We start from the raw sequence: 18,774 nt of genomic DNA, 5'->3' as shown, positions 1-18,774 counted from the left end.
ACGGCCGTACAGTGCTTCCAGGTTTTCTATGGTGGTCTAGCTTCAATTGACTCACGCTTTCAACTATGAAAATACTAAGTCTCCACAAAACCACTTTTGAAAGCAAATGATTACCTACTTTTGTTAGATTCAGTCCATTGAAAAAACTTTACTTTTACGACATCAGTCTATCAATTTTTCCGATCATGATTATCATACTTGTTTCTAGAATAAGCGGTTCTCAAACTAATCCGATATTATCAACGTCACGAACCGACCTTAGCTAAATACTGACTGAAAATCAGGTAGCATTAAACGGTTGTTTCATCTCTGTATAGGACTCTATCAATACACATAAGCAACCCTACAAGGAATAGGACCTATAACTTTTAGTCTCGTAAGCAAGCAAATAACCTATAGACCTCTGAGAAGGAACTCAATGATGTTCATATCTAACTTCATTCGATTTGGGATATTTTACAACCGTTTTTCATTGTCTTCTATAGATAAACACTTCAAAATCGACACATTTGAATTCCACTAGTCACAACTTCACACCAGTACTCACTGATTTTCAATGGTGGTTTGACTAAAATGAATCTATGTTGTAAACAACGAAAATTTAATTGTTGCAGTAATGTAGGTTTTTAAAAAGAAGTGAAGTTTACCTACTTACTTACGCCTGTTACCCCTCGTAGAGGAGCATAGGCCGCCCACCAGCATTCTCCATCCAACTCTGTCCTGGGCAATCCTTTCTAGTTCTTTCCAGTGGTTATGTAATAATATTGAGGGTTGAAAAAATTGTTTTTGTACACATAAATAGCGGTCTGAGCATTTTAAAATCCATGGCTTCTATAACTATGTGAATACGCTTTTGACAATAACTATGCAAAGTTTTAAAATCATTTGAAAATCAATCCTAATGGACTCTCTTCTGTTATGTGTTGTGTTGTGGAGGACTATGGTTCACCACTCCCTGTGTTTTTAGCGGCACCTAACAAGTATATATACTCTGGTGTGGGTTACTTATATCCACATAAGTAGTAGTATATGGTGATGGTCAGTCATAGAATGTATTTCAGCAGAAGATGTATAAGGAGAGAACCGAAACAGAACGCAACTGGTATGAAAATGCAAGAACAATGAAATCAAAGAAGATGGACTAATATTAACAGAAGGAACAGTCAAGATGGAGACAAATGATTGATAGTTTGCAAATTAACTGTCTACTGCTGTATGGTTGTCAGATTTTAGTGAAATATCCTGTAATTTGTGCTCAAATACAGCCGATTGTCCCCATCCGTGTTCTTGTTCCCTACAATAGTCCATTAACTTTACCAATCAAACTGGTTGAAACACTAGTAATAGTTTAATTGTTTTCTGATTAGCGTTTTTCTTTGGTGAGTTAGTTTTTCACGGGATGGGGTCGATTACCCTATGCCCAACCCCACTCCTTCATCCGGGGCTTATGACCGGCAGTAACCTCAGAGGGCATCCAGACGGAGTTAGTAATGGCTTAATATCTTAATATAATCACACCTTATTCATCTTCATTACAGAGGTATGAATTTGAATCACATACTTTTCAGTCTATTGATCATAATATTATTTTAGGTGTTTTTTGTTTTGTTTCATATTCATTCACTTTATGTTTATTATATTTCTGCACAATCATAAGTTCCACCCATTTTTACATATTTTCATTTCGCTTGTTAACCCTTAGGGAGAGGAATCGAGTCTACATAGTTTAATTTGTTTACCTTGGTTAGCGTTTATTTTAGTAAGGTTGTTCTGTACGAAATGAGGTCGTTGACCCCATGCCTAACCCTCCACCTCCTCCTCCTCCTTAATTTGGGCTTTGAACCGACAGTAACCTTAGACGAGTTACAGGTGGAGTTATTTAAATATGATCGATTATAAGAACTCATTACATACTCAAGTGGTATTTGAATTCATACAAGTTCTTTTTATGATTGATTGTTATTCATTGATCAATATTGTATAAGCACATTATTAAATCTAGCATGGAAGACATTTCATTATGGTTAACCCAATCAATACAGTGAAACCTTTAATTAATCAAACATTTCAAATATTAATACAGTTGAGATCATGAATTCATTAAAGATAGATCACCATGGAAAATCTGGAAGCAGACCATGGAAACAACACTGAATTGATGATAATACAATAATTGAAGATTAGAACATCCAGTAATAGTAATCTTTGTTTTCCTTTCCTCTTTTGAAAATAACGAATGAATTTATTTAAAACAATATTCTGATGAACAAGTTTATAATCACGCAAGTATCATTTCTGTTAACAATCTATAAACATACTTTTTTTATGCTTAATGCACATTAATTTCGGTCAAGATGATATATTTTTCACTATAAATTATATACTACTTATGAGTAGGCTAAAAGTGTAAGCTAAATCTTTTAACAATATGTGGCTTTATTTGTTTCATAGAAAAATGGAGTGAAATGCCTACTAGTCTTGATGATAGTAGTATGTTTTAAAATTTTAAATATATTTGTTGTAAGTTGAATCATATGACTTTTAGTAAACTGATTTTAAATCCTAATTCATTGGATATTGTTTTCTTGTATCATCCCATTGTTGTGTAAGACTTCAATTGATCAGTCTCCTTTTGGTATATCTGCATCCTGTGCGGATTTCCTAAATATTGCTTGAAGTCTTAAGCTTTTTAAGTAAAGGAGGATAGCAGCTAGTAGTGGAATCCAGATGGACGCGCGTTTCGTCCTATTTGAGACTCGTCATTTGGATATACCTGCATCTATTGCAGTCCTAAACAACAAGCAAACAATACCAATGAATACAAACTTCACCTCATTGCACACATAGATAGCTATTAGGACTCGTTAGCCAAGTGGATAACGCGATGACGCTTGAAGCGGACAGTACTGGGTTCGAGTCCCGGAGTAAACATTTATTCTAGGGTGCAGATACGTACAGATGACGAGTTCCACTACTAACCGCCATCCATCTCACCTTTTAAAGCTTATGACTTCAGACAATTTCGAATCGATGTGTACAGAATGCATATATGCCAATTAGAGATTGATCAATGATAGTCCTAAATATCAATGGTAAGCTTCAAAAGACCAATACAAAAATCTATTATTATTATTATTATCATTATCCAGCCAAGTGATTGATGGGACGCCATTCCGTTTCGATGCCCATGACGACAAATAATGATTGTATATGCACCAGAAATAGATTTTCTAAGATATTCTGGACTATGGCATAAGATTTATGGATGTGGTCAGTTGTTTATATTAACCCCATTGAACTGGACAGTATTCAAGATAAATTATCCAACGACAAAATGTATGTATAAAATTTAAAATCTTAATAGATTTCACTAGTACTACTACTACTACATAATTAGACTACTGAATTAGATTATTATTTCTTGCTAACACAATAGTAATGAAAACCATCTAATGAAAAGTATGACTAAGATTGAATTGTTCATTATCTAATTGTAACAATATGTTTTATCTTAAACCAGAGGAATTTATACCTACTACTCCTACTCCTACTACTACGACTACTACTACTCAATCAACAACATCATCAAAAACAACAACGGCACAACCGCAGGCAGAAGTATTATCGACGACAACGACAACAACAACAACAAGAAGCTTATCTGACACAACAACACCAACCTATGATGGAGTTCCTACATATAGTTTTGTTGAATTTTCTCTTGGAACGAGACCATCAACAGCAATTTTACCGGTTGCTCTACCACTTGGTTAGTTAACTTATACAATTTTGTTTACTAAGAACTGTTTAAAATGATATTAATGTTAACTATTCATGAACATTTCACTGAATACACTATCAGTTTTTAGGCTATGGATATTCAGCATTCTGTAAATCTATTGATAGAACACCTAGTTAGTTAGTTTAGTTTAAACTAAAAAACTTAGACTATCGTTCCAACACTTTTAAATAACATATTAATGTGTAAAGATAAAAATCTTCTTTTCAGTTGATGGAGTTTTGTTCTCTGAGCTGGATAGTTTGGCCTTGGAGCTTTCATCGTCCTTGTCAACGACATCATCAGCACAAACTTTGGGAAGAAGACGATGAAAGCTCCACGACCAAAGCATCCAGCTCATAGAACAAAACTACATCAAAATCACCTACCTGAGCTACAAAACTTCTCCACTATCTGTTGCCGATTACCAGATAATGTGAATGTATAGTGTAAATAAGAGCTTGTAGCTTACTTACTTACTTACGCCTGTTACCCCTCGTGGAGGAGCATAGGCCACCCACCAGCATTCTCTATCCAACTCTGTCTTCGTCAATCCTGATGTGATGTTCTGATGTGATATTCATCTGTTTATAAAAGAACTAGTATATTGTACAACGGTACACTCTGTATTGCTTTAAAACTATGGAAAATGGTTTATGAAAGTAAGACAGACGTAAGTTGTAAATTATTAGTGATACATTTTCGTAACATTCCTCGAGTATAATGAAACTGTCATGTAGTTTATTTTTGAATTTTCTGTCCTGGGTAGAAACAACAAGTAAATGGATGATACTATTAAACTATATTGATTTTTCTGGTTTATGTGTTGATCATGGCTAGTTGCCACTTAATGCGACTCCTGACAATAATAAACTAGAAGTGGATGGGGAGCATCGTGAGGAGATGCAGTCCCATGGTTGCTGGTGACCAACGATTGATTCATACGCCCATGTGTACCACTAGTTTGGAATCGGGGTTTCCCGACTCCCTTGGGTGAACTTTCCGTGTCCACCAATCCGGTTAAAGCGCCGGACATTCGCTTTTCGTCTTCTCAATTTCGTAAACAACATCGGTGCCACGAGAAGGCAGTGAGTAGGACTTCCCTGGCAGAGGCTATGTACGCGTGGCCGTGTGAGAGCATTTAGAGAGGAAGAGCGAACTCTTCATTGAACATTTAAAAGAATTACATTTTCTATTTGGTTTTAGGGGCAAAGGAACAGGTGGTAAATAATAAAATCTACAACCCTTAAAAATCCTCTTCTTTTTTCGATGCCCATCTTTATTAATATTACTCTTTGTTTTTTATTGTGCCTGTTAATGGTCGTTCTTCTCCTCGCTCATTAAAACTATATGACTCTACTCCGTTAGTCTCTAACTTGTTAAATTGACTATCAGTTTACTTAATTACACCTGTTACCCCTCATGAAGCATAAGCTCCTGACAAGAAATCTCCAAAATAATCAGCTCTGGTCACTCCTATCCAATTGTTTCTAGGCGATATAAACTACTAATATTTGAATTCATTTTCGTATTGGTTGTTTGAATCATACCATTAATATTTAGGACTGTCATTGATCAATCTCTAATCGGCATATGTACATCCTGTACACAATGACTCCATATTACCTGAAGTCATATGTATTATAAGGTGAGATGGATAGCGTTTAGTAGTGGAATCCAGAACTCTCGTCACTTTGTCCTACTTGGAACTCATCATCTGGATGTATCTACATCCTAGAGTTGATGTTTACTCCGGGACTCGAACCCAGTATCTATTTCTACTAACTAGGACTGTTATTGATCAATTTCTAATCGGCACATGTACATTCTGTACATAATGACTCCATATTACCTGAAGTCATATGTATTATAAGATGAGATGGATGGTGGTTAGTAGTGAAATCCAGAACTCGCGTCATTTCGTCCTACTTGGGACTCATCATCTGGATGTATCTACATCCTAGAGTTGATGTTTACTCCGGGACTCGAACCCAATATCCTAGATTTGAATTAAAAACAATTCATAATATCAAATTTTTAAAATAATTTATCATCATTTTCATTCTATCAATCTCTTTATATTTCAGTTTCTACTAAATTTGATGTTAAATCAAATATATATAATCAAGTTAATGATACACCAGTTGAATGGATTGAAGAATATAGCAATACAAATTCAGTTGGTTATAGCAACTTAAAATCAAAATATTGTGATTTAGTATGTTCAATTATTTAATAACAGTTTGTTTTGTCTTTTTTTTGCATTTCAACCTAGACCACTATGGAAAACTTAGAAGCACTAGATGGCCGTTTCGTCCCAGCATGGGACTCTTCAAGATGTATTTCCTGGAGTTCTAGTAAGAAGCAGTGATCAGTGGAGTTCAACCAGGTCTGTTGTGAGATAGTAACTCACTGAAGACAAAGGTGGACGGTTGGTCAATCTCGTGGATTGGTTGAAGTTGGACATTCACACCGTAGGATGCCGGTCCGCTCAATGGTCTAGAGGTTAATCGTTTGCTCGCGAGACAGATAGGTCCTGGGTTCGAATCTCATGAGGCGGTATCGTGGATGCACACTGCTGAGGAGTCTCACAATAAGACAAGATGGCCATCCAGTGCTTCCAGGTTCTTCCATGGTAGTCTAGCTTCCCTTGACTCATTATTTTATTATTATTTCATTTTCGATTGAACATACATACTACTTATATTTGTCAACTTCAGCAGAACTTCATTTATGACCCGGATATCTCAGGGGTTACATCTCCGACTATGAAGCTACACAGTGTAGAGCTCAATGCACTATGAAACATACGTTCCTTTCAAGGCTACTACTTTCGACCGACCAATACCAAGTGACTAGGTTGAGACAACTTATCAGTTTAGTTTTAAAAAAGTCGTGGTTCATAATTGAGCCATTTCCAGACTGCAATGATTTCAATCAATTCCACTGATGATGAGACATATTCACTTCTTGAATATCACAAAAATGACCACTACTAATGATCCATTGAAGTATGTTCTTAGAAGTATTATTAATAAATACTTACTTTTTTATTTTTCCTTACGCCTGTTACTCCCAATGGAGCACAGGCCGCCGAACAGCATTCTCCAACCCACTCTGTCATGGGCCTTCCTTTCTAGTCCTGTCCAACTTTTGTTCATTCTTCCCATGTCTGTCTCCATTTCTCGGCGTAATGTATTCTGTGGTCCTCTTCTTCTCCATTGGCCCTCAAGATTCCATATGAGGGCTTGTCTTGTGACACAGTTGGGTGATTTCCTTAAACTGTGTCCTATCCACTTCCAGCATTTCTTCCTGATTTCTTCCTCCGCTGGAATCTGGTTTGTTCTCTCTCACAGTAGGTTGTTGTTGATAGTGTCTGGCCAACGGATCCAAAGTATCTTGCGTAGACAACTGTTAATAAACACCTGTATCTTCTGGATGACGGCTTTCGTAGTTCTCCAGGTTTCCGCCCCATTCAGTTGAACTGTCTTGACATTTGTATTGAAACTTCTGATCTGAGTGTTGGTCGATTAATAAATACACTTTATGAAAAAAGAGAATTTCCAACACCACAGATTTCTAGCAATGACTTAATTATACTAGATTAGTGAACTTTGTCATCAATATTCAGATATACAACTTGTAGAGATTTTATTCAGATAAGGGTGACTTTTTCACTAAAGATTAGGACTGGATAAAGAATCTTTGAAAATCAGAAAGAATTGAAGTCCTATCTGAGACTCTTTAACTGGGCATCTATGCATATATAAATGATCCCGAAAACGACCAAAACCAATTCCCTACTCAAGTCTTATGAAATCAATAATCAGCTAATTACATTTCTAATATCACTCCATATGTGATATGTTACTAATCGCATCCAATTCTGATAGCAATTTACTGTTATACTTACAATATAAATCAAAAATCTATAACTGGAACTTTGGATAAACCATCAGTAGCTAAGTGGATAACGCGATGACGTTTGAAGCGAAAGGTACTGGGTTCGAGTTCCAGAGTGAACATCAGCTCTGAGATGTAGGTACATCCAGCTGACGAGTCCCAAATAAAACTAAACACGGGTCAAACTGGATTCCACTGCTAGCCACTATCCATCTTTGCTTATAACATGATAACTGTTGTGAAAAGTGTGGTGATTTCAGGCAATATCGAGGCAGTCCGCATAGGATGCACATATGCTAACAAGAGACTGATCAATTGCAGTTCTAAATAACAATGGGAAGATACAAGTAAAACAACAACAAGTGAATACATCTTTCTATTTGATGCTAATAAACCCTTTGGTTTTCATTAGTACTACATTTGATCCCAGTCTCTGGGGTAAACAAACTTTAAGTTTATTATACTTAATGATTTAATCGTATTGTTTCTTTTTTCCCTGCTTTGAAAAAAAATTACTAACAACAATAGTTACTATACTACTTAAAACAAGGTGAGAACAATGCAGCAGATGGTGCCAGTTGTGAAAAAGTGACTTTTACACCAGTGACTAGTACTAAACCAGATGGTACGGTAGTACGAACTGTACAAGGTGATACAGTGATTAATGTACCAACAACAACAGGAACACAATTAACGGGTAGTCAACTTTATGGATTATTTATAAATGGATATAATAAAACTGGCACTTCACCATCATCTATTAAACTAAATGCATTAGATGTTCAACGTAAGTCAAATCACTTGATTCTATTTGTTACATTTCTTTTAAAATCAGTCTTTATTCGTCATTGGGATCTAAAATCAATCACTTTACACCCGACTCAATCAGTTATTCAGTCTCATTGCAGAGCCTGGTATATGTGTATATCGGCTCAGGTTACCATAGCCCGTTGACACAGTGAGATGAAATTGTCAAGGCTAATCCCAGAACAGTATAGACAGTAGTAGTATTAATAGTAATATAAAAAAGATTAGACACTCAAGATTCAATACTATAGCAAAAATATCAATTAGTGAGACAATGATAGAAAATTATGACGAATTAAGAAATGGTTGTACAACCATTCATGGATTGATTGAAGTTAGACATTACCACAGTTGGATGCCAGTTGGTTCAGTGGTCTACAAGGTAAGCGCTCGCATGCGAGATCAAAAGTTCTGGATTCGAGTCCCGTTTGCGGGATCGTGGAAGGCAGCTGCGACCTCCGCTACACACGGTCGTGACACTCACGTTAGAACACTTGGAAATCTTGACTGCTCTAATACGAAACGGCCATTCAATGCTTCCAGATTTTCAATAGTGGTCTAACTTAGATCGACTCATGAATTCAACTATTAACAACCAAATGTGTTCGAATAAGAAAAATACAGAATTTCTTAGTAAATTCTGGAAACCAAACAGTAAATACTTCATTTAAAAAATGTCCACCTGAAGTTGGCTAAGGTAATGGAATAAATATCCTAACAGTTTTAATAACACATTTTCGTAACCTAAGAAGATGTTCTTGAGTATGCCATTTCAAATTCACAGAATATCTACCGATGTAAACTCTTCAACAGAAGTATCCAAAAAGTGTTGACTATTCTCGGTAATTCATTTTTTTTAAATTTTAGTCATCATTTTGTGCGTAGATACAATGGAAAACCCGGAAGCACTGGACAACCGTTTCGTCCTATTGTGGGACTTCTCAGCAGTGTGCATCCACGATCCCGCTTTGCGAGATTCGTCTAAAGTGAATAAATGTCCCATTCGTGTAGACGAGGAAAATAGAGTGTTATTACAGTAATACATGGTTTTTAATCAGTCTAAAACTTTATCAGTTAAAGCTATTCAAGCTACAACATTTCCCAATATTGATTTTTATCTTTTATAAAAAATACCCACTTACCATAATAGGCACAACAGGTACAATTACATGTTCACAATTTACTAATCCATGTGGAGAACATGCTACATGCCGTGATTCACCACCAGGTATTACCTGTTTTTGTAATTCAATGTGGAAAGATATGAATCCAGATGATCCTGGAAAACAATGTGTTTGTAAGTTGTTTTTTTATAGATTTGATTCTGTTCATTGTTGATTATTTCCTATTTAAAAAAACACCAGTTGAAAGCATAACATTACCATCGATATGTGATGACCACCGTACCTTTTTCGATTCTCAATAAAATCAACATATATAGCCTTTTCGATCATTTTCCGTTCATTTAACATGTCACTGTTATGTCAGAGAGTGATTGTTATCGGAGACTTCATTTTTATCATCTAAAGTTAACTGTGAACACGATATTGTTATGAAGAATACCGTATGCCAATTTGTTGTGGTCTTATGTCCCGCTTTTTATCACGTGAATTATACACAAATCGGAATATGACTTATCTAATCTTAACACTGTGCCAAAACAATGACGTTCGACCAGTATGAGAAGTCCAGCGCTCTTATTGGTTCCTTGTTTGCTTAGCCCTTCCAATTAAGTTCAGAACACCAATTACAGCTTCTGCTATGCGAATCATTTATTTCAAGCATACTTGGTTTATATATCAGATAGACAGACCTCATCACACCATAAGATAGAAAATAATATTTGTACAAGATCAAGCCAAATGTGGCTGTGGATGTGGGATACAATTATAGATGACGTCGAGTCTCGATTGACTATGATCACTACTACAGCAAGATTACACACCCGAAATCGACTTGGTTCCTTTGATAGCTCGTGAATCAGAAGGCTGTAATTAGTCCAGATAAAGTATATTTATTGGCGATCTCGTGGTATCGAAAGAATACCGAGACTTGCCAACGAGTACAGGCAATAAGGGCAGAACGTAAGAAAGTTCGAACGGAAAAGGCGGGCGACCGAACGAAAAGTGATTTTGATACAGTTAAACAAAACGAGTACAGTAGAACAATCACTGGTACAATTGGTTATAATAATGATTGTTTCCATTATACCAATCACGTTCTCGTCGAGAAAAGCAAGTCACTACAATAGTATCCGGTCATCAGTTAAAAGTTAAAAGAATGTGCTCATTACTATTAGAATTAACAATCAAAATCGGACAGAATCAGTTGCAAAGTAAAACCTAGGACAAAGTTTGTTGAAGATTCCTGGTAGGTGAGATATGTTGCACGAAGGGTCACAGGTGTAAGTAGGTACTCAAGTAAAACTTGGTAATTTACAAGACCACCTCCAATGAAGATCAATCTCATTAAAATATGAGAACCATTAAGTGAACAGTTAATTTACAAAATAACAATCAATTGTCTCAATTTGACTGTTTCTTCTGCAAATATCCGTCCATAGTCTACGATTATAATTGTTCATGCATTTTCGTACCAATTGCATGCTGTTCCCGTTCTCTCCTTATCGATCTTCTACTGAAATACATTCAGTACCCGACCATCACCATATACTACTTATGTGGATATCAGTAACCCACACCACAGTACTAATACGAATTAACTATCTAGTACTTAGTAATTTGGAATTGAAGTTAGACATCAAAATAATTAATAGCACTTAGAAACAATTGGAAAGTAGAACCTAGGACAGAGTGGGTTGAAGATTCCTGGTAGGTGGGTTATGTTGCACGAAGGGCTACAGATGTAAATAGGTATTCAAGTAAAACTTGCTAATTTGCAAGATCACCTCCAATTAAGATCAATCTATGATGTATACAATCTATATATTAAAACTTAACTACCATGTAATATGCAGTACAAACCGTTTTATTTACTTTTCATTTTGTATTTTCTTTATAGTACATCCAGCTGCAATTGCATTAATCGCTTTAGCATCATTATTATTATTGGCAGCATTAATCTTATTACTTATCTGTTTATTACGTAGACGTCGAAGAAGGAATAGTTCTATATTAGCATCAACAGATTTAGCAACATTGAATAGAATGAAACAAACTAAGGCGTGGAAATCAAAATTAGATAAAAATAAATTTCAATTTGATGAAGATCAGTAAGTGTTCTATGAGGACTATGAAATGAATATATGTGTGTGGTTTTTTTTCTAGCTTACAGGAAGTAAATGTTGTGACATATGATGTCCGACTTACTTACCTACAACCGTTGCTCCTTATGGAGGAGCATAGGCCGCTCACTAGCATTCTCCAATCCACTATGTGCTGGGAATGCCTTTCAAGTTCTATCCAGCTGTTGTTCATACTTCTCATGTCTGTCTCCATTTCTCGGCGTAATTTGTTCTTTGGTCTTCCTCTTTTCCTTCGGCCTTCAGGATTCCAAGTGAGGCCCTGCTTTGTAATGCAGTTGGATGCTTTCTTCAATGTGTATCATATCCACTTTCAGCGCTTCTTCCTGATTTCTTCCTCCTCTGAGATTTGGTTTGTTCTTTCCCATAGAAGGTTGTTGTTGATAGTATCTGGCCAACGGATCCGAAACATTTTGCGTAGACAATTGTTAATAAACACTTGTATCTTCTGGATGATGATGTATGTATATTTTGTCTAATACTTATTTTAATGGTTGAATTCATGAGTCGATCTAAACTAGACCATCATTGAAAATCTGGAATCATTGGATGGCTGTTTCGTTCTAGTATGATACTCTTTATCAGTCCTCATCCACGATAACGCATACAGGGCTCGAACCCAGGACTTTTGATCTCGCGTGCAAACGTTTAATCTGTAGATTACTGAATCGGCATCCAACGGTGTTAATGTCTAACTTCAACTGATCCATGAAATTGAGCAACACATCCACTATTGTCTTCACTGAGTTACTATCTCACAACAAACCTGGTTGAAGTCCACTGGTCACTGCTTCTCACTAGAACTCCAGGAAACACCTCTTGAAGTCAGTCACTAGTGAGCATATGTTGATTAATACAAGAAGGGTGGATGTGTCGCTCAATTTCGTGGAAGTTAGACATTAACACCGTTGGATGCCGGCTCAGTGGTCTAGAGGTAAGACGCACAGGCGCGAGATTGATAGGTCCTGAGTTGGAATCTCGCGAGGCGGGATCGTGGATGTGCACTTCTGAGGAGTCCCACGATAGGACGAAACGGTCGTCTGGTACTTCCAAGTTTTCCATGGTGGTCTAGCTTCAAGTGACTCATGATTTCAACTATAATTACTTCAATGTGGCGGTAAGTACCCTTTAACTAGATCGTTTGGGTCGACATGTCAAAATGTCACTCGCTATATCCCCTTTAAAATCAAGTTTAAGATAGTGGGTTTTCTTGCTGACCGTATCGGAGTTTCTTCTATCTTCTACCTTCTGATAGAACTTTTTTAAACAATTATCTGAATAGCCATTACTTCGTAATGCGTTCATTAGTTTATCTATTTTGCTATCTACACTATCTTCAGAATATAATAATTTGATTCTGTGGTCTTTTGGTTTACCAGTATAGGGTTGTGGAGATCGTTGAATTTAATTTAGATTGCTGACAGATCTAAGTTAAACAGAAATTTCAGATGGCTGTTTCGCTCTAGGATGAAAATGTTCATCAATGGGTATCCACGGACCCACAGCTGGAGACCAACTGAAAGAACCTCAGTCTCGCCAGCGGACGCTTATCCTTGAAACAACAGAGCCAGAATTCATTAGTGTACAGATTTAACTTCAATTGATTAACGATACTGAGTTATTTCATCCAATTTTCTTCCATGAGTACCTTATTCATACCCAACACAGTTGAAATTCACTACAACTCCTAATATTTCCTCTCAAAGATAATCTCTAGTGAGCACATGATAATTATCATTACGGCTCTGCGGCGATCGTTCAACGTGTTAAGATGATGAACCGATCTAATGAGATAGATCTACTAAGATACATTTGCATAGGATTCTTATTTTATTATGTTTTTTGTAGATCCATTTCAATTCCACGCGCTTCAGTGACAGGTAGCCCAATTGGATTATCATCAATTCCAGCGTCGTAAGTTAGAAGTTGATCTGAGTTTATGATTAATTGGAGTATTCATATTGTTCACTAATGTAATTGGATTAATTTTGTTAGACCAACACAGGAAAATGATAAGCCGATGTATCCACTATTATGAAAATGCGGTTTTCTTATATGTTCCTCAGTCGATAGATGGATAAGAATCTGTGCTATAATTCTGCATATCTGTAATAAACGTTTGGTCTATCGGTTAAGTGCTCTGGCACGATACTGGTAGGCCCTGGGTTCGAATCTCTATTTAATTAATAAATAATAATAACAATCAGAAAAATGGTTTGGAGAATTCAATATTCAATCCGTCTCAACGTTTTGAATTGTTCCAATTGAGATCATGAATCGATTAATGTTAGACCGCCATTGAAAATCTGGGAGCACTGGAAGTCCGTCTCGTCCTAATATGGGACTCCTCAGAAGTCCGCACCCACGATCCCGCTCATGGGACTTGGACCCAGGACCTTCTGTCTCGCGCGCGAATACTTAACTTCCAGACCACTGAGTCGGTAGGTATCCAATGCTGTTAATGTCTAACTTTAACTAATCCACGACATTGAGCAATCATCTTCTATTATACTGAGTTAGATACTTACCTATCTGTTGAATAAACTACTAAGACGATTGTTGGTTTTCATCATGATTCACTGCGGAATAATTGAATGGCTTGTCACCTATGATTACTTGACATTTGTCACTTGTCAAAAATAAAATAAAAATTAAACTAGACAACCATTTGGATTACATAATGTCCACTAAACTATTTCAGATCATGGTAAGCAAAGACGGATAGTTGCTAGCAGTGGAATCCAGCTTGACGCGCGTTTCGTCCGATTCGGGACTCGTCAGCTGGATGTACCTGCATCTCAGAGTTGACGTTCACTCTGGGACTCCAACCCAGTACCTATCGCTCCAAACGCCATTGCGTTATCCACTCGACCACTGAGCCCTGATAGCCACTTGCCTGTGCAATGGGGTGGCCGAAAACAATGAGAATACAATCTCATCAAAATTAATTTCATCTAGTTGTCAATATCTGATGAATATGTTTTGGTAATTGGTTGAAGATCACAAACGAAAAACTTCATTACATTATCGGATTATATGATTTATTTGAATTCATGAAGCGATCCAGGCTGAATCACCATTGGAAATGTGTGAGCACTGAGTAGCATTTTCATCGGTATTATGCATCCACGACATGGCACGTAGGAGTTGAATTCAGAATCCTAGATCTTGCGCATTAACGCTAAACTTAGAGGCCATCGAGACAGAATCCAACGATGTTAATGTCTCATTTCAACCAATTCATGATGTCACACAACAATCTTCTCTTGATTTTTGTGGATAACCATCTCATACCTGACGTAGTCAAACTCCACTGATCATGTCTTCTTACTAAAAATTCAGGAACTTCCTTTAGAAACTGTTCACCAATCAGAACATGATTGCTGAATTTATATTTTCATGAATTTACGATTTTTGTTTTTCAACAGGCCAGTACCACTGACAGGTTTACCAATGCCACTCACTCCAGTGGGGAGTAACATGATGGGAGGTCTTCCACCAGTAGCTGGAACGTAAGTCAAACATCTTTTGTCACAACGTTTCGTTACTACGGAAACATAACTATTTCTTCGTTTCACCTTCCTTTCCTAGTGAATTTGCTTCAAGATGATGACTGACGATAATCCATGTTTACAAGAATGATCCGTGTTTGTAGTATAGATTCATACGTGGATTAACACAGATGTAGTGAGAAAATATTGTTGTAATATTGTATACTGTTCCAACAACAAGTATAATCGCATTAACCGAGTTAAAACTTGATCACCTCGAAAATTCCTTTTATATAAATTGAATTACTTACTTACGCCTGTTACCCCTCGTGAAGGAGCATAGGCCAACCAGCAGCATTCTTCATCCAAGTGTCCTAGGAAATCCAATCCAGTTCTTTCCAGTTAACATTCATCCTTTTCATATCTGCCTCTACTTCCAGGAATAATGTGTTCTTTGGTCTTCTTTGGTCTTTTCCGCTTCCCTTCACCGTTGCCTCGTGATGCAGTTCGGTGATTTCCTTAATGTATGTCCTATCCACTTCCAACGACTTTTCCTAATTTATAGTTCATCTAAAACCCGGTTTGTCCTCTCCCATAAAAAACTGCTGCTGATGGCATCCGGTCAGTGAATATTGAATATTTTGCGTAGACATCTGTTTATAAATACTTGTACCTTCTTCACAATGGACATAGTAGTTCTCCATGTTTCAGCTCCGCACAGTAGGACTATTTTGACGTTCGTATTGAAGATTCTCACTTTCAAATTAGTTGACAGTTATTTTGAGTTCCATATGTTCTTCAGCTGTGGAAATGCTGCTCTTGCTTTGTCAATTCTCTCTTTTACATCTGCATCCGATACTCTTTCTTCATCAATGCTGCTTCCCAGGTATGTGAATGTTTCCACCTCTTCCAGAGTTCCGCCATCAAGTGTGATAGGGTTAGTGTTCTCCGATATAAACTGAATACCAAATCATAATTTACTCTAAATGATATATATTGTTCACCACAGTAATGGGAAATTTGTTGAACAGAACTAAGGGACAAGCTTAGAATTTTGAATAGAATAATAATTAAGAGTTGGTCATAACAACATTAATTGATTTTATTTGATTAGCTTCTTCTCATCTCCTTACACTCTGTAATCTACAAAAATATACCTCATTTTTGGAATTCTTATCCTCTTGATATCCTGCGTTTTCCTTTCCAGTGCATTGCCTCTTACAGGATCAACACTCCCGTTGACTGCGATTAGAGGTGGCATGCCAAATAATATCATTGACGGTATTCAACAAATTCCAGCATCGTAAGTCATAATTCATTGTTTTGTTGTTGTTTTTTTTTGAAGTTTTAGACGTTTCGGTGAGACGATAATTCATGGACGAACCAATCAGATTTAGGATAACAGGTCTCGGATTTCGGCGCAAACTCCATTCCCCTATTTATTTAAATAGCATTTTGGCATTTTAACTGATGTCAGTTAGTGATGATAACCCCTTATCTAGTTTCCAACCTTAACCATCAACTGCAAATCATAATCCTTATTCTTCCAACATGTTGATCACTTTCATTTAGCTCTAATAAGTACTTCTTATCATTTTAAGCACAGATGGATAGTGGCTAGCATTCAAATCCAGAACACATGTCACTTGGTCCTATTTGGAACTCATCAGGTGAATGTACCTGCATCTCAGAGTTTATGTTCACTTGGGGACTTGAACCCAGTATCGTTGGTTTCAAACGCTATCGCGTTATCCACTTAGCTTGTGAATTAAGGCATTATTGAATCAATACGCACATATGCTAATAACAGACTAATCAATTGCAGTCCTAAACATCAATGGGAAGATTCAAGTGAACAATACTAATGTTCATAATTACAAAAGCATTATCATGTCTAATGGTTGTTAATCAAAAAAAGGTAGGATTATATCAGGATTAATTATTGAAGTAAACACTTATATTATAATTAGACTTCGGTTGATGATTGTTAACAGGAAACCCTGCACAACGTTTTATGCTTTTTAGTAACAAGAAGTATTTGTAATCATAAGGGAGCTGATGTACCTAGACGGATTCAAATTTATGTCACCTACTTTCACAAAATGAGGCTTTACCACTAAGCCATTCGGATTGGAAGTGACCCTCGGACTACCGAAAGACTGCCATAACTGCCTTCAATGTCATCACATCTCATTACAGTAGATGTAATGTTGAGTTAATTAGATCATTACTCAGATTAGAACTTCTGTTACAGAATTCTTTCTTCAGTGAAAGACTAAATGAAGAAGACATTGGTCGCTACTAAATCATTAGTCACTCATAAATTACAGTTCTCTTTATCACTTATTTGTTGTTATGGTCAACATACAAATCATGAATGATGTTAGTCCACTTATAGGTTTATGATTAAACTGTTGTAATAAACTGGCCAGTGTAATGCAAATTAATCTCAGGTAGGTAGGTATTGCAAGTCAAGAAGTATCAAACAGTTGTCTCGTCTTTCACTGTTTCACATTGAGCACTCTTGACTCCAGTTGAACTCTTGACCAGAACACTCAATCCTCAATCTGTAACGAATTTAATCAACAAATTAAATAAATCTCTAAAACCTACAAATAAATTGTAGCAGTCTACTCACTAGCAACTTATTTCAATATTTTCTTGAAGCTCTAACGAGACATAGTGGCTGGGGGAGCTCAGACATGTTGGGAATTAAACAGTTGTCAGAAATGAAGTTAGATGATTATCAATCTATATCTCAAAATGATTAAAGACGGAACTACACCATTCAATAATGAACCAGTGATTTCAATGGTTTAGGGTTCTAGGCGAAACCTGAAGATTCATGGGATCATAGAAGGTACTTGACAATGAGTGGCTTCATACATGATCAAATAGCTCCTTAGTGTTTAATAGTAGCACAATATTGATTAGTCTGTAACAAATGAAAACTACAAATTTAAACAATCAATTAAAAACCTACATCACCTAAATGTGGATGATATATCTAAACTGAATATTAATAAATCAATAGTTTGATTGTTAAGATGTCCATTATAGGCTAACATATTCAATCACGGGGTACATAGTATCCGATAAACTACTTTAGATCAGTCGATGAATCCGATCTCATTAAAATTAGACTCGTATGGTTGATAATACTTAGTGAGTATAATTTAGTGATTGATTAAAAATCTTTTTTTTCATAGTTGAAATCATGAGTCAATTGAAGCTAGACCACCATGGAAAACTTGGAAGCACTGGACGGCCAACTCGTCCTATTATAAAACTCCTCAGCAGTGCGTATCCACGATCCCGCACTCGCGAGACTCGAACCCATAACATTAACACCATTGGATGCCGACTACCTCAGTGGTCTATCGGTTAAGGGCTCTGTCTCGAGACTGGTAGGTCCTGGGTTCGAGTCTCACGAGTGCGGGATCGTGGATGTGAACTGCTGAAGAGTCCCATAATAGGATGAAGCGGCCGTCCAATGCTTCCAGGTTTTCCATGGTGGTCTAGCTTCAATTGAC

The 18,774-nt window shown here is 36.6% G+C and overlaps 1 protein-coding gene across 1 annotated transcript in view; it reads left to right on the top strand.

The window, feature by feature from the left end:
* Window positions 1–3,200: 3,200 nt before the first annotated feature.
* Window positions 3,201–18,774, top strand: part of Smp_178290 (hypothetical protein) — a gene marked incomplete at both ends in the record, with an annotated part of 17,030 nt that continues 1,456 nt past the window's right edge. Inside the window, 8 exons of the mRNA XM_018797836.1 lie at window positions 3,201–3,336; window positions 5,866–5,996; window positions 8,210–8,468; window positions 9,639–9,785; window positions 11,510–11,720; window positions 13,599–13,664; window positions 15,179–15,262; window positions 16,449–16,544. Coding sequence (XP_018652838.1) covers window positions 3,201–3,336; window positions 5,866–5,996; window positions 8,210–8,468; window positions 9,639–9,785; window positions 11,510–11,720; window positions 13,599–13,664; window positions 15,179–15,262; window positions 16,449–16,544 — 1,130 coding nt within the window. The remainder of the gene's footprint in view (window positions 3,337–5,865; window positions 5,997–8,209; window positions 8,469–9,638; window positions 9,786–11,509; window positions 11,721–13,598; window positions 13,665–15,178; window positions 15,263–16,448; window positions 16,545–18,774) is intronic.

This window comes from Schistosoma mansoni, chromosome 5, assembly GCF_000237925.1.
Source record: "Schistosoma mansoni strain Puerto Rico chromosome 5, complete genome".
Classification (NCBI taxonomy): Eukaryota; Metazoa; Platyhelminthes; class Trematoda; order Strigeidida; family Schistosomatidae; genus Schistosoma; species Schistosoma mansoni.
The sequence above is the reverse complement of the archived record's forward strand: the minus strand, read 5'-3'. Positions and strand labels throughout refer to the sequence as shown.